General features: G+C 48.0%; 1 protein-coding gene across 4 annotated transcripts in view; it reads left to right on the top strand.

Moving 5' to 3' along the window:
- ZNF609 (zinc finger protein 609) overlaps positions 1 to 21,699 on the top strand; it is a 102,063-nt gene that overhangs the window by 61,519 nt on the left and 18,845 nt on the right. For all 4 annotated transcript variants that reach the window (XM_048519651.1, XM_048519647.1, XM_048519648.1 and 1 more), the window contains exon 3: positions 17,622 to 17,847. In XM_048519651.1, the coding sequence (XP_048375608.1) occupies positions 17,622 to 17,847 (226 nt within the window). The remainder of the gene's footprint in view (positions 1 to 17,621; positions 17,848 to 21,699) is intronic.

The following is a 21,699-nucleotide window of genomic DNA, read 5'->3' as shown; positions in this document are numbered from 1 at the left end:
AGGAGAGTCGCAAGAAACATTTTAAATATGTACAGTTCATAGATGCAGCGTAAAGGCAAAAGTGAAATGTGACTCTCTAGTTACTTATAACAGTATGTGGCTTAGTTACCTCCAGTAAATAAGAAATCCTGCCTGGACGGTTGCCTGGTTTAAAAGGAATCTAGACACCACGCCCTGGACTTGCACAGATGGGCTAAAATAGCCCCTGCCTCGCTGAAAGCTTGCAAAGGCTGGTCATGTCAGCTAACTGGAAAATGTCCCAAACCCTTGGGCCTGAAATGACCCTTCTCATCCGTGAACTTGATTGGGTAGGGCAGCTGCATTCTCCTCTGTAGCTTAACAGCTCACACAGACGGATCAGCCCGTCAGCAGTGGAGAAATGTTGATAATTCCCTCCTGGCAAAAAGAAATAATCTCTGATTTAAGAGGCGTATAATATATTTCAGCAGAAAGAGCAATAGTCTTATGTTTTTAATCCTTCCCTGTTGTCGTACTCTTGGTGGTAAACATGGTGTTCGCATCAAGGCTAGCTTGTTTACGGCTTTCCTCTCATTCTGGCTGCGTTGTTCATCTTGTAGATACTCGGTTCTTGGCTGTGCTTTACAATAGGCAGTAGAGACAATGCAAAACCTGGCTTTGCGTATGCATTTTTTGACAGCGATCTCACTGTTAACAACTTTTTGTGTGTGTTTATGCATGTGATATTAGCCGTTTTGTGCATCAAAGTGGGCTGCAATAAATCTGTTCAGTCTGAGATTTGACAAGACATTATTGTTAGCTGTTATAGAATCGCCTTGAGGATGGGAAAGTGTTTCAGAGCTATGAACAACTAGAGGATTGGTTCTGGTGGGTTTTCCGGGCTGTGTGGCCGTGGTCTGGTGGATCTTGTTCCTAACGTTTCACCTGCATCTGTGGCTGGCATCTTCAGAGGTGTATCACAGAGAAAAGTCTGTTACGCACTGTTTCTCACCGTGTCTAGCGAGAAGGGAAAGTTTAGTGTGGTATAAGGCGAAACGTTAGGAACAAGATCCACCAGACCACGGCCACACAGCCCAGAAAACCCACCAGAACCAGTTGAATCCGGCTGTGAAAGCCCTCGACATAACTAGAAGATTCTAGGGCACAAATAGAGGGGACCAACAGACATATATTTCCCCCTCCAATTCTGTACTGTCAAAGATGAACCCCTTTCACCTCTTACAACCCCTTTATTTCTGTTTTCAAGGGAAGCATATTCCTAGATAGCAGAGGGGCTAAACATCTGGAGTCTAAAACAGTGTCAGCTACAGTATGAAAAGAGTTTCGGCTGTGGCACCTGGCACCAAACACACAGTATAATTTATATCAGTTGGCTCCCATGAAGAAGCTGGAAAATCCCACCTGTCACCTTACTGCGATGGATTCATTTCAGTCTCTTGTCAAGGGACGCAGTGGTAAATTTTGGGATTCAGGCAGCTCAGAGGCTAGCTTTTGCCTCTTGATATAATGTACACCATCACCTGCCTCCATGTCACACTCCTGGTATTCCTTGGAGGTTTGCCATCAAAATTTTACCCAGGGCCAACCCTGCTTTGCTTCTGAGATTCGACAAGATCAGTCTCAGCCAGGGTTAGCTGATGAACAGACCGGGTTGACTCCTGCAACCCTTAACTGCAAGAATAATTTATTGTTGTTGTTTTTATTATTTTATGAAATCACACCCACCAGATCTTCAGCCTGCCCTTGCAGCTCATTCTTGCTATGGGGCCCATGCCTTGCCGGGCCATCCTATGGCCACTCTAGGCTTATGTTCTCTCTCTTGGTTGATACCCTTTAGCTGCAGATGGTTGCATGGATCACCCACCATGTACACACCAGGAACTGGCCTCTCTTCTTTTGGTATGCTTATGCTCTGTTGTCCTTTTCATGTTCTCTCTTTGGGTGAAGTATCTGGTTTTTGCAGTCACTCCTAACTGACCTTTCTTTTTGCTGTCAGGGCACATGCCTCTTGCCGAGAAGAGGCATTCCAAACATCAGTCCTGCCGTAAGCAGTAATCAGAATGTGCTGTGGAGAGTGTGTATAATTATGGCAAGAAGCATCAACAGGTCGTTCTTGGCTTTTGGTCTGAGCTGGTAAAGTTGCTCCCAGATGCCTCTTCTTTTATAAAACAGGAGCAGAGAGTTTACAAAAATATTCTCCAACGGTCGTTAAGATGCTGTGTGTTTATAAATTCTTGAATGCTAACTGGAATAGTACAAATTAAGATGAAATACCCTTGTTTAGTAGCTTGAATTTCGTAGAACTTAGGAGAGGCATGACGGGAGTTAGAGTCAATCCGGTGCTGTGGGGGTCCCTGCTGCTATAGTCCCTGAGTAGGGGAGGCTTCCCCTGTTTTGGATGTATATGGTGTATTTCAGATCTTTAGGGAGTAAGCAACAAAAGTATGCCAGATCTAGGTGTTTTCCTGCGCTTAGGACAGTGGTGGCGAACCTATGGCACGGGTGCCAGAGGCGGCACACAGAGTCCTCTCTGTGGGCATGCGCAGAGTTCCCCCCCCCCCCCCGCCCCCGGGCTGCTGGGCTCGATTATTAACATTAAACCTAAGACCTAGTTTTGGGGAAGCAGTGTAGGTAATCCTGTTAAGCGCTGTTAAACCCCACTGATTTTCATGCGAAGAACTAAAGGTTGATCCTGTACCTGGGAGTAAGCTCAGTTGCTGGCAATGGGGCTTGCTTCTGAATAAACCCTCCCAGGGTCGTGGCAGTGGGGCTTGCTTCTGAGTAAACCCTCCTAGGGTCGTGATTCACCTGTTAGAAGAGTTGCACGGTTGCTTCAAAGCAAAGCCACCGACTACCACCAAGCTTACTCCTGAGTAACGCACGCCTCGGAGCCAACCGTTTTTTCTAAACTAAAACCTCAGTATTCAGGTTAAATTGCCGTGTTGGCACTTTGCGATAAATAAGTGGGTTTTGGGTTGCAACTTGGGCATGTGGTCTCGAAAAGGTTCGCCATCACTGGCTTAGGATGTTACTGATACCCTGCCCCACATGTGCCTGTTATAATTTCAGTATTGGCGATGGAGCCAAAAGAGAGCTCACGAATGTCAAAGGCCTTGACATACGTGATGGGCAGCACTGAGTGTGGTTTCCTCACCGAGTTCATGCAAGTAACTGAGCTGCTGCTGCTGCTGCATAATCAGGAATCGAAAATGCATGAGGGGATGTACCCAGAAGGCTCTCGCCGTAGCTTGTGGCGTGTGGCGCTGACAGGCATCGATGACTGCTAAGGAGCTGGTCCTTGGCCAACTTCTGGAAAGCCGAAGCGAGAAAGCAGCAGCGAGGATTTATGAAATGCTGCCTTAGCTCGTTTCAAGATGACAGGGTCAGGTTCACTTTGGTCGCTTTTACACGCGCTGCCTTTGTGGGCCGCTTCAGACCATCCCTTTTCCTCCCACAGCGACCCACCATTTCCTGCTCCTTGCATGTATGTACCAAATATCTTTCCGTTTTACCTTAGTGGAAGTGAATGGGAAATAGCTGAAATTTTTATTTGTTAATGTCCTGGTGCAGAGTTGTTCCTGTACAGAGAAAGAATTGGGATATTGCTTCTGGTGGGTTTTCTGGGCTGTGTGGCCGTGCTCTGGTGGATTTTGTTCCTAACGTTTCGCCGGCATCTTCAGAGGTGTATCACAGAGGTGTATCACAGAGGGAAGTCTGACACAGTGTGTAACAGACTTCCCTCTGTGATACACCTCTGAAGATGCCAGCCACAGATGCAGGCGAAATGTTAGCAACAAGATCCACCAGACCACGGCCACAAAGCCTGGAAAATCCACCAGAACCAGTTGAATTCGGCTGTGAAAGCCTTCAACAATAAATTGGGATATTGGTGTTTGCAGTGTGTGTCATTCACGCACCTGTCCCTTCAACTGAAAATTTCCCAGAAGGGATGGATGGGAAATATCATAAGTTATCTATTACGATGTTAAATTTTTGATAAAATCTGGATCACATAGTCTTCCGACTATCTTTGATACGGTTACTTTATAATTTCTTTGCCTTCATACAAATGCAAAAATATCCACCTATACAGTGGGAAAGGAGACTGAACAGTCTTTTCCTTTAGGGGAGACTATGTGGAATAGTCTTAATAGCTGGATGCCATCTATTTTAAATCTGAATTAGTTTTGATAATTGAATGCTGCATTTTAAGTCTTAATTTAACTTTGTATTTTGTTTTTATGGTTGTTGATGTTGTACACCGCCCTGAGCCCTTCGGGGGAGGGCGGTATAAAAATGAAATAATTAATAAATAAATAAATAAATAAATATGGTGTGAACTTATAAAGGTGCTTTACCTATTAGTTAGACTATTGGACCATGTAGATCTGCATGCTTTGACTGGCACCAGCTCTTCAGAGGCCGATTATGCACAACATGGTAGGGGCAAATGTTCGTTACAGCAAGATTTCTTGTACAGACATATTTCTTCAAGCCCCCTTTTAAAGTTTCATTCTCTCTGCAGCAAGTAGGACCACTTTTAACATGATTTTAATTTTGCTTTGCTACTGGAGCAGGCAGATTTGCCAGCCAAGCACAGTTTTTCACCTGGACATCTTCCCTCTGCCCAAAGAAAACCCTTCCCACTCCCTCCCACTGTCATCCACGCCTTCCCTCTCTCCTACTTTCCATGTTGCAGCTCCTTCAAGTGAAAGAAAAGAAACTCACTCACACGGACTTAACCAAAACACACCAACCTCTGCATTCTCTTAATTACACCCATCAAATTATTCTTAAAGGTGCAGATATTAATTGCACTTAATCTTAAAGGCACAGGTCTCGTTACATGCGGGAGTCAAGATTGCTGGCTTAGTTTTTAAGCTGCCCTTTTATCGATTTTATTGTTCCAAAACAAAGCAGTTTTCAAGTAGAGATCAAGGATGGAACCTGGAGTTTTCTGCGTGAAAGCGGGCTGTACCACTAAGCCATGACCATTTCCAGGTAAACACATACTCTATACCAGTGATAGCGAACCTTTTCGAGACCGAGTGCCCAAATTGCAACCCAAGACCCACTTATTTATCGCGAAGTGCCAACACGGCAATTTAACCTGAATACTGAGGTTTTAATTTAGAAAAACAGTTGGCTCTGAAGCGTGCGTTACTCGGGAGTAAGCTTGGTGGTAGTTGGTGGCTTTGCTTTGAAGCAACCATGCAACTCTTCCAACGGGTGAATCATGACCCTAGGAAGGTTTACTCAGAAGCAAGCCCCATTGCCAGCAACTGAGCTTACTCCTAGGTAAAGGATCACGCTTTAGTTCTTAGCATGAAAATCAGTGGGGTTTAACAGCGCTTAACAGGGTTACCTACACTGCTTCCACAAAACTAGGTCTTAGGTTTAATGCTAATAATTGAGCCCAGCGGCCCAGGCCAACCTAGAGGGGGGGGGGTGAACTCTGTTTGCGGTCAAGAGAGGGCTCTGAGTTCCACCTCTGACCACCATTGCTCTACACATATGATCCCCCTAGCATACAGTACTTCTTATCAGTCTTATCAGCACTTCTTATCAGTCTATTGGTCCTTTCAAACAGTAATATCTATTCTGACCGGCAGTGACTCTGCAAAGTATTGAGCCATTTCCCATCTTTGCTACTTGAGATCCTTCATCCAAAGACATTGAAAATTAAAACTTGGAACCTCTGCGTGCAAAGCAGGTGCTCTGAGTGGCACTGAGTGAAAGGGCACATTATGTTGGCTATTACGTCCATCTTTGAAATCACATGTGGAAAAGGCTGCCTCCCAAAGGTACCACTAATGATATCATTAAGTGTAGACAGCTACTTTGCTGGTAGAGAATTCCGCCACTTAAAGACCGGATGTTTGAGGCGGTAGCAACCGCTGCAAGTTCTGTATCTGCTTGCATGCATCCTCATTTCGCATTTCTAAATTTAAGAAGGGAGCATCTGCTGGATGGCCTCATTTGAGTTGATTTACTTGGTGGCTTCACTACGTATGAGTGACTTCACATGAGAAAACAAGTATATCCTCAGCTTACTCCAGGGTTCTGCAACCTGCGGCTCTCCAGATGTTCAAGGACTACGATTCCCATTAGCCCCTGCCAGCATGGCCAATTGGCCATGCTGGCAGGGGCTGATGGGATTTGTAGTCCTTGAACATCTGGAGAGCTGCAGGTTGCAGAACCCTGACTTACACACACACACGCGCGCACCCACACGCGCACACACGGCCAGTTGGCCATGCTGGCAGGGGCTGATGGGATTTGTAGTCCATGAACATCTGGAGAGCTGCAGGTTGCAGACCCCTGGCGCTCTCTCTCTCTCTCTCTCACACACACACACACACGGCCAATTGGCCTTACTGGCAGGGGCTGATGGGATTTGTAGTCCATGAACATCTGGAAAGCCACAGGTTGCAGACCCCTGGGCTACTCTAAGAATGTTAACTATTGCTAGTATGATTCTTTAGAATTGTCTGCTTGGTGGCACAGTCGGTGTTTTGCATTCTGAGTCTTCTAGAATGTATCGCCGTTAATTCCTCGAGTAGCACACGTGGGGGGCAATTACTACAGCCGCCTTAACAAATCCCTGAATTCCTTACGCGTAAGAGCGTGGCCCTTGTGTCTCACCTTGTGCTGTAGCATTATTAATGTGTAGAATTCTTACGGAGATTGTAGCTAGAATGTTAACTACTTCTGGACGCCTTATCCATACTTATTTGGGTTCTTCCTGTGAACAAAGTTGGAATGTTATTTCGAAATCTTCTTTTTTCGTTGGGACTACAGTACATTGCCTCCACGGAAACAGGCCACGTGCTGAATTCATTGTTTTATATGCAGTCTGCTTAGCTCAGTTAGTGTGCAGGATAAATACCTAACTGGCGATTAATTTTACCAGTGGACAGAATGAAGAGTAAAGTCCCAATGTCAAAGTTAAAAGGTAAAGGTAAAGTTTCCCCTTCAGTCGTATCCGACCCTGGGGTACCGCTGCAAGCAGTGATTTTATAGGCAAGCCGCTTTTGTGGGGTAGTTTGCCATTGCTTTCCCCAGCTATTCATTACCCACTAGCTATGAGCTAGGTACTCATTTACTGACCAAGAAATGGATGGATGGCTGAGTTGCCCATGAACCAGCTGCCAGGATCTCTGACCCACAGGGGGCTCAAACTCCTGACCGTGTGAGTGGCAGTACAAGCACTTAACCACTGCGCCACGCGGCTCTCTCTGTCAAAGTTACCTGCTGGCAAATCCAGTCATTGCTTCCTCTGGTCTCTTCCTGTGGCCTAAAATAACGGGATGGGAGAGGAAGGAGCAGGGGCAGGGAAACGGTTTGTAAGCAGGAAATGGGTCCTGCCACTCACTGGCACGGGACGCTCTGTGTGATAGTACCCTTGCCATCTTGCTCGCGAAGATCCAGCAGGGAAAGCAAACAAAACTCCTTAGGGCGCTGCCTTCTCTCCAGCTTTACTTCAAGGTCAAGATCCACCATTGAGAAAACAGTTCCTCCACCTGCCTGGGTACCTGTGTTTCTCACTCTTCCCCGCTGCTGTTTGAAGAAGTGTGGACTAAGCTATAGTATATGGGACAAGAAACGAAGGCTCTTTTTGGGCTCAAGGTCACGTTTGATGCTCAACCCATTTTTCAAGCCCTTGGATGATCGATGCTATCTGACAGCCTTGGACCGTGGAAATTCCTTACACTGTGGCGAGAATTGAGGCGAAAAGTCTCCGGATCTCTTTCTTACTGATCCTTGGTGATATTTTGAGGCTAGAGTTAGGTCAGGGGGCTTCTTCCCAGTTTCGCTTTTCTGATCCTGACCATACAGAGGCATTGCTGGATATCAGTGCATGCGCGTATATCACAACTGGGCCTCCAAGGGCAAGTTAATCTTTCCGTTTCCATTGGCGCATGTCAGCAGGGTCGCAGTAGGCATGTTCCTGGTTGGCTTGTCTCATGTATTAGTTGCAAGTACATGGCAGCTGGCTCATGGTCAACTCAGCCATCCATCCATTCCTTGGTCGGTAAATGAGTACCTAGCACATAGCTAGGGGGTAAAGAATAGCCGGGGAAAGCAATGTCAAACTACCCCACAAAAATGGCTTGCCTATGAAATCACTGCTTGCAGTGATACCCCAGGGTCGGACACGACTGAAGGGAAAACTTTACCTATGAACATGTCAGCGCTTCAAAAGGCATCACATTCTACTAGTAAATGCTAAGATACGCTTTTGCCTGCCACATCTTCCTGAAACCATCTTTCCTTTCTGGCAAGTTGCTTAAAGATGCTGAGTATCTTTTTTTCCCCTTCCCGCTGTGGTGTTTACTATTATAAATTCATTGGATTCAACAAGATCCCACACGAGGTTAGGGGGTGTTTAAAAACGGAGCATTGCTTGTTTTTAATATATTCTCGAACACGTTTAAACAAATCTGTCCCTGGTCATTCTTGTGTTGCTGAGGTAGCATGTAAATTTATGTAAATGCATAAGGAGGGAGCATCCTTTTCAGCACACCTGTTTAGGCCAGATGTGGATCAAGTTTGTAAGCTATCACTGCGTAATTATCTCCTCTGGCTGGCTGCTGTCTTGCATGAAAAGATGAGGGCCTCTTCTAGGCATCGTCTACATAACTGGCAGAAGACGGGCTCATTTTGTTTTTGTGCATCTGAGTGAAGTGATGTATAAACGTCCAGCGGCCTAAATGCTAGATGTTTTCTTTATCTCGGATTGCTTCCCTCAGAGTTCTTTCTGTTGGCAAATGGTTCAAAAATTCCCCACGTGTTTCAAATATTGGTCTCTTTTCTGCCCTTCGAGGCAGCTCACAGCAATTTGAAGTCATTTAAACAAATTAAAACTACTGGAACGAGCGAGCAGTAAAAGGCAGACAGCAAAATACAGCAGAGACATTATCAGGTAATAAAGTCAATGGGATGTTCAATCGCCCAGCCCAAACTCGGACTGAAGAAGCACCTAAAACAAGCAGTGGGGGAAGCTGAATAGGGCACCTGCAGGAGGCAGTTCCAGAGCCTAGTCAGAGTGGTGTAGTGGTTAAGAGCAGATGAATTCTAATCTGGAGAACCGGATTTGATTCCCCACTCAATACACCTGAGTGGCAGAGGCTTATCTGGTGGACCAGATGTGTTTCCACACTCCGACATTCCTGCTGGGTGACCTTGGGCTAGTCACAGTTTTCTCCAAACTCTCTCAGCCCCACCTACCTCACAAGGTGTCTGTTGTGGGGAGAGGAAGGGAAAGGAGTTTGTAAGCCACCTTGAGTTTCCTTACAGGAGAGAAAGGTGGGGTATAAATCCAAACTCTTGCTCCTGCTCCTGCTCCCTCTACTACTACCACTACCACTACCACTACCACTACCACTACCACTACTACTACCACTACCACTACCACTACCACTACTACTACTACTACTACTACTACTACTACTACTACTACTACTACTACTACTACTACTACTAGCTGGCTGTTAAACACGAAAGCTCAGATAAATCCAAAATAGGTTCCGTTTGGCTTCAATACTTGTGGAAATTTGATCCCAACTGGTTCATTTCAACACCTTCTTTGATTCATCAGTAGCCATTGATCCCAATATGGAGGATTTTTTAAAAGTATATAAAGCCCTGGCAGATATACATGGGGAGATTGTTTTCAGTTTTGCATTTTATAGGGAAGCTATTTCATGAGGTTGCATATCCCCACCCCCCCACCCCCAGTTATGCCTTCTATCTGTGTTCATATAACACAGAAATCTTTAAGTGTGAAATGACTGGGAATCTTGCTCATTACATTTTGAACTGTCTGTGTCTAAATATGCATGTTGTCTAGGTAGTTTTGTCGTTATTGCAGCACCTCTTGTTATCCACCCCAGGGCTTGTTGGACAGGCAGGATATACATATTTTAAATAAATAATAAACCCCAAGATGCGTGTCGATTGGTTGGTTGGCTAGCCACCTGAAGCACGCCACTGCCATTTGCTCATGTTGCGTGAGCAGCAGATGGGATTTAACCTGATCCTTGACCAGTCTCTATTATGTTTGCAAAACATTTACCACGTGGGGGAAGCTTCCTTGTTATGGTGGGGAGCAATTAAGGAAAATTTGAACAGCTGCTTTACATGGTATGTCAAAAATGACCTCCTGTCTATGTCATCCCTGTATCGGAACAGGCATGTGGACAGGTGACGACACACGTGTTTTGCAAGCATGGCTGTCACCCATATGTTGGGACAGTCGCCGGGAGGTGCAAGAGACCGATTGAAAATAAGTGGATAAAATAAGATTGCGAAATAAGCGCTGCTGGAACCGTCCGTGTGATAAATTAAGCAAACGTTTAGGAGCAAGAAATCTGTCAGAACGCCACGGAAGTCAGAAGAGAGATGGGAACGCAAATATTTACACAGGCTGAGTCTGGAGGGTCTTCCGTTAACGGTGGTCCCTTGCTGAATAGGGAGAGGCTTCAGCAATTCAGCCTACAGCAGAGATCTACCCAAACTCCATTGAAGCCAGTGGGTTTACAAGGCTGTAGCTCCACTGACGGTTGGGACTGTAAGGAGACCTGGAAACAGGTGTATTGGAGGGGGGCGGGGCACGCACAACTTCTGGTCTCCTGTCAGATCTGCCCAGAAACGTGGGCTTTGGAACAGTTGCTTGGGAGCCTTGTTCTGAGCTGTCGAGCTTCTGCCCTCGCCGGTAGTTTCCGTTGCACGTCTGGCTCTGGCAGGCCATCTGTTCAGATCCTGCGCCGGGGAGGCATTATTTTATTTTATTATTATTTTTGCAGAGGAGGAGAACAGAGTGTATAATTACCACCCGTCGGGAGATGAACGATTCCCAGTTTTTCTCCTTTCCTCAAGCCCGTCTGCCTCGGCTTATGCCGACTAAATGCCCTGCTCTTGTCTGCGGCTCAGTTAACGTGTGGAGATTCAGAGCTTTGCCAGTGGGAGATGGGCAGCTCTGAAGAAGGCGGGCAGTGGTCCCCCCCCCTTTTCCCCCCTTTCCCCTCTGTCTTCTTTGAAATGTGATCTGGGCAGCAGGGTGTATTCTCTTGTGGTTTCTTCAGGAACTGCCTCTCTCAAATCCCCCCCCCCCCCAATCTCTTTAAAAGCCGCAGGAAAGACTGAGCCAGGCGCTCTCCTCTTTCTCCCCTGCTTTCTTGTGCCCCGGCAGCTGATAAACGACACCACGTTTGTTCCATCGCCGAGTGAAATATGAAATCCCATAAAGCCACCTCGCTTATTAGATGGTTCTCAGCAAGCTGCTTATTATGCTCTGTGGCATAATGCAGATTACAAATGTGACCAAATGATAATTAGCAGAGCTGGAGCGGCAATTAGCGTGCTTCTGCTGAGGGCTGATTACCTTTCAAAGGAGGAGGCAGCTGAACAGTTTGCAAACCTGCGAATACCCCCGGCCCTTGCCTCTGAACATACCAAGAAGGGCCCTGACTCAGCCTCTGGGGCTGGGCTGCCGCGGACCAGTTTGTATCTTCCAAGATGAATCGACTGTCCGTGCTGCCCTGCCAAATGTTTTGCTTTAACATTTAAGAGGATGAAACATCTGCACAGGATTAGGGAACAGGGTTTTCTGGAGCATCAGGCTAGCTCCAGAGAGTAGCCGCTTGTGGTCATCGATCACCTGAGCTGTTCCGGTTCAGGGGGCCTTGATCCCGGCTGGTTGTGCTGGATCCCAATCCGGAAGCCTTTCAGATGGAATCAGTCCAAATGGTGGAAATGTTAGGTTGTGCAAACCATATTTGATGGGAGTGTAGACCGTGCTTTCCTAGAGCTGACGTCAAAACCATCGCTAAGGATAAGAACCTAAGAAGAGCCCTGCTGGATCCGACCATTGGTCCATCCAGTCCAGCATTCTGTCTCTCTCACCCTGTGGCCAACCAGTCACTATGGAGGACTAACAAGTGGGCAGAGAGGGCAAGGCCTTCCCCCAGTGTCACCTCCCAGTGCTGGCATTCAGAGGTATCCTACCTTTAAGCAAGAATGCTTCCTTTGGCCTCTATGCTTAGTAGCCATTGGCAGCGCTCTCCTCCGTGAATCTGTCAAATTCCTGTTGTTGTTTACATTGCTTATAGCCCATTTTTTCTCACTGGGATTCAAGGTGGATTGTACTGAGTCACTACAATCACCAGGATGGGATATCCCATAAACAGTGCAACAGGATTTGTTTTGCAAGCCCAAGATTTTGCCGTAGCTTAGATTGCTGTGCCTTTTCTAAACACACGTCATCTCAGATGGTTTGCTCAAACGAGAGGTTATATTGTCGCCACCAAAATCCAGACAACTGTGGAGATTCAGCTAAGGCCGTGGTGGCGAACCTATGGCACTCCAGATGTTCATGGACTACAATTCCCATCAGCTCCTGCCAGCATGGCCAATCTGAAGTGCCATAGGTTCGCCACCACTGAGCTAAGGCATGACGAATTAGCAGAGTCTTCAGGCAGCCTGGTTTTTTACCCATCTAAGAGCCATTTAGCTGTCATCTCAGAGTCCTCCTTTAGCATGAAGGCAGGCAAATCTGCAAGCTTCCTTAAATCCACTCACCAAGGAAATTCCTTGTCTATTTGCTGAAAGGTTCTCTTCAACACATGAGATTCCTCTTCCCCCCCAATGTACATTCAGAGGACTTGTTCTGTTTGATGTCCTGTGAGGTGTTTTTGTCTGTCTGTCATACGAGTGCCATCCAAAATGGCAAATCCTCTGCACGAGTCAGCTGGCATCGCAAGGAGTGCTCCTAATATAAAGGCAGTGCGGTTTTCCCCCTTTAAGTTCCCTTTCAGTGTTTTATTATACATTAAAACAACACTAAATATAAAATGTAGGATTCATAGAATCATAGGCTCATAGAATCATAGAGTTGGAAGAGACCACAAGGGCCATCAAGTCCAACCCCCTGCAGTGCAGGAATCAAAGCACTCCTGACATATGCTGATCCAGCCTCCAAAGGAGGAGACTCCCCCACTCTCTGAGGCAGTGAATTCCACTGTCAAACAGCCCTGACAGTCAGGAAGTTCTACCTAATGTTTAGGTGGAATCTCTTTTCCTTCACCTTGAATCCATTACTCCGTGTCCTAGTCTCTGAGGCAGCAGAAAACAAACTTGCTCCCTCTTTGACATGACATCTCTTCAAATATTTAAACATGGTTATCATGTCACCCCTTAACGTACACTTCTCTAGACTAAACATCCCCAGCTCCCTAAGCCTCTCTTCATAGGGCATGGACTCCAGACCCTTTACCATTTTGGTTGCCGCTCCAGCCGGTCAATATCCCTCCTGAATTGCGGTGCCCAGAACTGTACACAATATTCCAGGTGAGGTCTAACCAATGCAGAACTGAGAGGTACAATTACATCCCTCGCTCTTGACACTATACTCCTATTGATACAACCCAGAATTGCATTGGCTTTCTCGGCCGCCGCATCACACTGCTGACTCATATTTCGTTTATGGTCTACTAAGACTCCCAGATCTCTTTCGCATTCCTCGTGACAGGAAATGTAGACTAAATATTAAAAAGGAGGTCGCTTCTTACCAAAGACAGACGTTTTTACAGACCAAGCAATTTGTAAGAAAAGAGTGACTCAGCATCAAATATATATTATGGTGGGCTGAATTCTTAAGTGGGGGGAGTGGAGGAGGCTCACATAAGGCATTTGAAAAGCACAATATATTTATTAGATTCACCACATTGATATCAGCTCAGACATAGGGGTTCTGATCCTCCCCAACACTGTTTGGAAACAGAGGGGCGTGTTTCGGACTTGCCCGCCGGTTCCCTTTTCCATTTCCTAGCTTCCTCCGAACAACCAACGAACCAACCAAACTGGTTTACTGACAAACTGGTTTAATGTGGCAGGCAGGAGTCTTGTTAGGTCGGTTGCACGAATGTGTACTGAGCTGGTGGTTAGGCCTGTATATGTAAATCGCAGGTGCTCAGACAAAGAGAGTTTGCCTAGCCTCCTCCTCTGCAGGCTAGTTTCCAGCATGCAGAAATTTGTTTTCGTGAGAGAGCGCTCCATCTTGTGACCCCCCCCCCCCCCGGTTGCAGGTTGAAGCCGTGCAACCAAGACACGGGTTTCCTGCTTCAGGGAAAGCCGTGGCTCGGGATATGCCGCCTCCTGTGCGGATCTGTCAGCTCAGTCACTGCCGGTTAAACTGGCAGCCAGTATTAAATGTTGATCAGATTAGATTTGCTTTGTTCAGCTGTCCAGAGCGAGGACGTACATGGGGAGGCAAATGCGGGTGAGCAGGCAAAAGACACTCTTTGCGTTTTTGTTCTGCTGTGTTAACATGACTGGGAGTGAAAAATCCATCCCCAGAGCTCGGCGTAGCCCCCGTTCCCAGGCACCGAACCTTGCCAAAGGGGAGGCAGCTGTTTCCCTCAGTTATTGCTTTTTGTGACTGGGGAACTTTAATGAGAATTGTGTGCGCTGGAGGGTAAACGCGAAGAGCACCTCTTGCCTTGCGAACGGGGCGCTAAGCTGGCGTCGCTGTCGCTCCTGCCATTTTCTCCTTCGGTGTAAAGACAGGAGAGTCCCCCGAGGATTGGAAAAGACTTTCTGTAATGCATCAGCTGGTGGGCAGCGGAGCTTTGCTCTGGTACCGTAGCAGGAATAATGTAGAAATGTAGTTCTTGCTGGGAGGAAGAGAACATCTCTCTAGGGATGGGTTCTCGGTCTGGAGGCAGGATTCTGGAGGCAGGATGGCTGTCTAGCTTCTGATCTCAAAAGGAGGAAGATGCCTCTGCCTCCGTTTTCTTCCTGCCTTGGGACTTGCTTGCGTGGACCTCTGCTTCTCTAAGCTGGGCATGGCCACCTCTGGCTTTCCACCAGTGCACAGGTGTCAAACTCGCTGCCCTCCAGATGTTATGGACTACATGCTGGCAGGGGATGATGGGATCTGTAGTCCATAACATCTGGAGGGCAGAGGCACCTGTGCACCAGAGTCTCTTTAGCTCCTTCCCTTCTCACCGTTCTCCTCTCTGCTCCTCCATGAGTTTAAAAGGAAAAGGAAGGAGCTGTCTTTTAGTTCCTGAGGCTCAGTGGGTAAGCATGCAGAAGACCCCAGGTTCGGTACCTGGCATCTCCAGGTTAAAAGATCAGGTAACCGGTGATGTGAAGGGCCAAGAGCCACTGCCACTTTGAGTGGACAGGGCTGACCTAGATAGCCAAATGGTCCAATTCAGTATTTGTCAATATTGTGTGTCCGTATGTGTGTTCGCTGTCATGGGAGATGAAGTGGCTGCGGTGAGGCAGCTGGAACTTCTTCGCAGGGAGCCATCTCCTGATCTGATAAAGTTCATGTTCACACATGATCAAAGCCCTGGGGAGGCCCCATTCATCATTGGGTAAAGGAGGACATGGCAGAACCCCAAGATCGTGTCGTCAGCTGACACCTGTCCAGCTCAGCCTCCAAGGGAGAAGCAACCAGATCAGCCAGTAGGATTAGGAGATTGGTGCAAAGGATCGTGGGCATGGGGACATCTGGCATTAAGCCAGCAAACAGTAGGCAAGAGGTGGCAGAAGGAGCAGGGGCAAACTCCAGGGTAAATGCCGCCCCCTTGATGTATTTCTGTCCCCACCACAATGTCAGGCTACCTGATGCCACAGGTGATAGTTCACACGGTGGCTCAGCATCTGGGTCCCTCTAGGGCCATGCAGAGAGGCAGCTGCTAATGGGAGGAGCTTCACCATCCCTTCCTTATTCCGCAGAAGAAAGAACCAATCTCAATTGGCTACATAATCTCTCCTCAGATCCAAGGAGCACTCTTGCAGGGATAAGGACCCAAGTCTTGGACCGCTGAAACAGAACAGAAGACTGTCCTGCAGACTGAGGAACCCCACTTTTCCAGGGGCACAACTCAGGAACAGAGTCTAGCCAGCGTGGTGTAGTGGTTAAGAGCAGATGCACTCTAATCTGGAGAACTGGGTTTGATTCCCCACTCCTCCACCTGAGTGGCAGAGGCTTATCTGGGGAACCGGATTAGCTTGTGCACTCCAACACATGCCGGCTGGGTAACCTTGGGCTAGTCACAGTTCTTCTGTGCTCTCTCAGCCCCACCCACCTCACGTGGTGTTTGTTGTGGGGGGGGGGGAAGGGAAAGGAGATTGTAAGCCCCTTTGAGTCTTTATGATCACATATCACCAAAGGGACAAGGGTGCTGGGTATCTCCTGGCACGGGAGATTAGTGGTGTCTACTTCTGACACATCTGAAACTTTGAGAAATCTGCCTGCTCACCTGCAGGACTGCTGTCCTTGTTGGGTAAGCAGGCAGATTTCCTGAAGTGACATCTTGAAGGTTTTCCGTTGGTTGCCCACGTGTCTTGGTACCAAGCAGCAAACCTCCCCAGGGTAATTCTGGAGACGATAACAGACAGGTGGTTCTGCTTCGGAACTACCTGGTGTTTTAGAGGGGCGGAAAAAGCCAAACCGGAGACTTGCATACGGCGAAAGCAGCCAGCACCATCCTGTGGCTGATGCTTTTTCAGGGCCTTTTCCGGGGCTGCAGGATTTGCTTTCGATGGCGATTACTTGGATGGACTAGCATGGTAATTCTGCTTGGGGCAGAGAGGCAGGTGGACGTGGCTGTGGAACACTCTCTCCTTCTTATGAGTTACATTACCCTGGGAGTGTTGGTGATTCTCCTGTTCTTTGGGATTAAATATTATTTGCCAAGGATAGTTCCTGTTTTTGGTACCTGCCCTTAATGGTAATTATAATTCCTATTTTCTCCCTATTTTTGCTTATTGGAGCTGCTATTACAAAATGCTGTTAGTGTGAATTGGTAGCTCAGTTTGTTCGTCAGAGTCCATTCTCTAGGGTTCCCCAATACCTCGGGGTCTGCAACCTGTGGCTCTCCAGATGTTCATGGAGTACAAATCCCATGGCCAATTGGCCATGCTGGTAGGGGCTGATGGGAATTGTAGTCCATGAACATCTGGAGAGCCACAGGTTGCAAACCCCTGCCTCAGAAGTAGTGGATGCATATTTATTATCTATTTTGTTTATGTACAAAATCTGCATGTCGCCTTTCTGCCCAACCAGGGCCCCCATCTTGTACATATAAGTGCATTAACATGAAGCATGCAGCTTGCCATTGCTAGTGAGACCTGTTGTGGACATGGCAGGGCAGCCATGCAGGGCAGCCATGTTTTGCTAGCATATATCTGAGTACAAGCACTTCCTGGCCTTTGAAAGCAGGGCAGGACAAGCGACATTGCATTTAACGAACATAGCAAGCAGTAGCTGGAGTGCAAAACTGGTAACGCCAGAGAGAGGAGAGTGGAAAATGGATTAAATGTGATTCGAACTTCCGTGCCAGAAATCTGGCTGTGTATGAACATTTGAGCAGATGGCTGCAACAACATCTCCAGCTATCTGGGCTTTGGAATATGCTGGATTTGCAGTGGCAGTTGGAGATGTCAGCAACCCCACTGGATCCTGTTCTCCACCAGCAGATTTATTAGATGCAGTTGTGCCTACCACAGACCAAGCCCGTTGCCCACAGAGGCCTGACAAGCCAAACCATCCCGGTTTGGGGGCATTTCTGAAGCTGCTCCTCACTTGTATGACTACCACATTTTCTTTTTGTCTTTTTTTCCAGATGGAGTCTCCTGTGTCCACCCCCGCAGTGCTGCCGCTGCACCTCCTTGTCCCCGTTGTCAACAGCGATATCTCGTCACCATGCGAGCAGATCATGGTACGCACTCGGTCTGTGGGGGTCAACACCTGCGATGTGGCCCTGGCTACCGAGCCGGAGTGTTTGGGCCCCTGTGAACCTGGCACCAGCGTCAATCTGGAGGGAATCGTGTGGCAGGAGACGGAGGACGGTAGGTCCCTTCAGCAGCGTCTTGTTTTAGACCACCATGGGTCAAACGGTGCCCCAGATACAGCGTCTCGCCCTGCCCCATATTGGTGCGGTCCATTGCACAAAATGAAAACATGCCTCAGGGCACTCTGCCATCTAGCGCTCTGTTCTTGGTCTGGGCTATGTTGCCGCCTGCGAGATCTGCTGCAGTCCAAACCCGATCAGGCCCCTCTCCCTGTACCGAGTCAGAGCATTCCCAAGAGCAGCGGTTCTCAACCTGTGGGTCGCGACCCCTTTGGGGGTCGAATGACCCTTCCACAGGGGTCTCCTAAGACTCTCTGCATCAGTGTTCTCCATTTGTAAAATGTATAAATGTTAGGGTTGTTGGACTGCTTAATATACTCTGTATATAGTATCTTTTACATAGAGCAACTCAATGGAAAAAGCCTTCTTTTGAAAGAAACAGCTGTGTGGAGTTTTTCTTCATGAAGGTGGGGGTTTGCTGTACATGCCCACTTGTCTACTTTGAGTAGTACCGCTCAAGTCTGCTATCAACCACAACATGAGGAACTGTATTAAAGGGTCACAGCATTAGGAAGAAGAAGAAGAAGAGTTTGGGTTTATATCCCCCCTTTCTCTCCTGCAGGAGACTCAAAGGGGCTTACAATCTCCTTGCCCTTCCCCCCTCACAACAAACACCCTGTGAGGTGGGTGGGGCTAAGAGAGCTCCGAAAAGCTGTGACTAGCCCAAGGTCACCCAGCTGGCGTGTGTGGGAGTGCACAGGCTAATCTGAATTCCCCAGATAAGCCTCCACAGCTCAGGCGGCAGAGCTGGGAATCAAACCCGGTTCCTCCAGATCAGAGCGCATCTGCTCTTAGCCACTACACCACTGCTGAGAACCACTGCCCAAGAGGCTTTGGAAGCATTGCTCTATGATTGCATTCTTCCTCTTCCACCACTGGCCCCGCCCCTTCTCTGTCTGCCCCACATCCAAGCACCTGGCTCTTGAGGTCGGGAGCCACCCCGGGTCTGTGCAGTTGGCTGTTTCCACTTTAGGCAGCCGCTTTGATTTGCTGACTTGGGCCCCGAAGTTTAGGCACGAGAAAGCCTCTTTTAATTTTTTTTTTCCAGTGGCAGTGTCTTGTTCTGCACTTAAGGACCGGAGGGTGCATCTCTTCATCTAAAAGCTAAGCTTTTTACCTGCTCGGAGTTTGAAATCTGAATTATTTGCCTACTTCAATCCCTTCTATTCACTACAAAGTGAAAAACAAGCCTTGTTCCAGGTCTTTGTTCAGGTCTCTTTTAAAGTTCGCCAGCGCCGCCGACAAAGTCGACGTTTGCCAGATGTGTAAATGAGCTCTCCCTGTCTTGGGATGACTTTGTTTTCCGCTGGAAAAATAAAACAGGTGCGTTTTCCCTCCCTTTAAAGCTTCTGTGCTCTCCCTGCTGCCAGCACCGCCCCATCCGCTTTGCTCTTGAAGAGACGTGATTCTCCCAGGCAGGCAGCCAGGAGGACCCGGGAGGTAGTCAATTATCTTGAGCGACTGCGATGCAAGGACAACATCTTGCTGAGATGCAAAATGCATCTCCTTGGCCTGTTACGGATCCTTCTTGATGCGATGCCAGACAGGCTGGAGTTGACAGGTTCTAAGAGGTTATAATTTGACAAGACACAGAGAGTATGACAAGTGCTCTCCGCTGCCTGCCGCTCCCCACCTGGGCATTTTTACCTACTCATGCAAAATCATACGACTAAACAGCAAGTCAGGGATTTTGCGCCCCCCACATGATCCAAAACCGTGTGCCCAGTGTGTGGCGCACCCCCTGTCCCCTGGTAGCTCTGCCTCTGACAAGAGAGGAACATAATAACTACCCTCTTGATAGCTTAGCTGGGCTTTGAACAAGAATTTAGATTTGAGCCTTCCGTGTTCAGAAGTGGCCGTTTCCGAAGCTTCGGTCCTGCCTACTAGTCAAGAAGAGCAAAGCAAAAGCCATGACTGGGTTATCTGAACTTGGGTGTCAGCTTCCTCCCAGAAAATCCCGAGCCTTCCTCATCTCATCCCCAGCCTCTGAAATAATCAAGAAAAATGGTTTCATTTTTCACACTTTCCAGGCAGAGGTATGAAGGTGGCACATGGGGGAGGGGGGATGCCCTTGGGAACCAGTTTTCTGGGGGTGAAAATGCCACGAGAGAATCTTGTTCTTCCAGAGGGCTGACAATGACGCTGCATCTCTTGGGCTGTGCTAATGCCCAGTTAAGCCACCTCGTCCTGCTTGCAGCCCGTGTTCTTGGAGAAAGCGACTGCGAGAGGCAAATGGGGTGTGACACTGGTGCTGCGCCCGCTGGCTGCCGTCCCTCTCCCTGTCACGCTTTAATGGTTTTTTGCAGCCTGCTGCCCCACCCCCTCCCTTGCCGATCTGTGCCTGTCCTTTCACGTTAGCCCTTCGAGAACAGCCATAATTTCAGGTCTTGTCGAGGAGGCGTCCTGCGATTCCTGCCGCTCTAGCTATTTTTAGCCTGCACTCATTCCGTGAATGTGTGCAGAGGTCTTGCCCGGCAGGCCACTCTGGCTGCTGCGTGGACCCTGCTGTCAGAAGCTGTTGTCCTTCCTGTGGGAGGTTGTGCATCGTTTAGATATAAACTATCTCGCATCGTTCGGTGCGCAGGGCCTGGTTGGTATACTGGGCAAGAATGTGCCGCCCCTCCCTTTTAGTCAGGCTGAATGGATTTCACTGGTTGAGGCATTTCATTTGTGCAATTCTGAGCTTGAAAACTGCATATGGCAGGGATTCATTCTCATCATCCCAACAAAAGGAAGAGGGAGGAAGTGATCTGTTCCCTGAAGAATCAGCAGCCGGGACCTACTTCTTCCTTAGGAGTTTGACGGACAAGCACTGTGCCTTCTCATCAGATTCCTCCAATTTTGTCCAACCCACCAGCTGAGATCCTCTTCTCAAACCCCACCTTCTGCACTCGGACCTGCAGAGGTCGGGCCAGCGATGGGTCCTTTCCATCCTCCCTCCAGAATCCTTCCTCTTTGAGGCACACCTGGCACCTGTTTTCATTTCTTTTAGCCGCGAGCCCAAAATATCTCAGTTTTCCCATTCATTTAGCTGAAGGATTCCTTGTTTTTAGCTGCTTTACAGTCTGCTTTTAACCTGAATGTTTTATAAATATCATTTCAGACGTCCCTGTTTGGTGCGCTCCTATGCCTTTCGGTGTTTTTTTTACTGGCATATTTTTACCGGCTGTGTGTTATTTATTTATTGCCGGAATTACTTTATTGGTGTTTTTATTGGTGCGGCGTGTTTTTGTTTTGCTTGGCTTTGTGTTATCGTTTTAACTGTGAGCCATTTTGGGCAGGACAGGCACGTTTCTGGAAATAAATCAGCCTGTATCCCATTCAGTACTACTTCTGCCCTACTCACCCTGCCGAAACGTTGCTAGCTGCTGCCAAGTTGGGGGAAAGTCATAACTGTTCTAATAGCAGCTGGGCAGGGAAGGGCCCCAGTGCTATTTCATAGAGCAGGGACAGTCACCCCATGTGATCGTCGCAAGGATTGCTTGGTGTGAGTAGGTGGCAAAGAGGAGAACCGCCAGACTGCAAATACCCACCGCGCTAACCTGGCTTGCTGGGATCACTGCATGAGCCTATCCAGGTTTTTTCTGAAGGGACTTCTTATGCAGAGGAAACCCATGCAAGACTAATGGTGGGACCACTCACTCCCTTGCCCGGGGCAAGTGAGGAATTCTTCCAGGTGGCTCAGCCGGGAAGTTTGGGTAAGCGAACTTGGAGTGACTTCACTTCCTCTTTGGGGGCTCGGGATGTGCTGCAAATGATACATGCAGCTATTCCTGGCTTGGGGTTCAGG

This window comes from Sphaerodactylus townsendi, linkage group LG17 (assembly GCF_021028975.2).
Source record: "Sphaerodactylus townsendi isolate TG3544 linkage group LG17, MPM_Stown_v2.3, whole genome shotgun sequence".
Classification (NCBI taxonomy): Eukaryota; Metazoa; Chordata; class Lepidosauria; order Squamata; family Sphaerodactylidae; genus Sphaerodactylus; species Sphaerodactylus townsendi.
The sequence above is the reverse complement of the archived record's forward strand: the minus strand, read 5'-3'. Positions and strand labels throughout refer to the sequence as shown.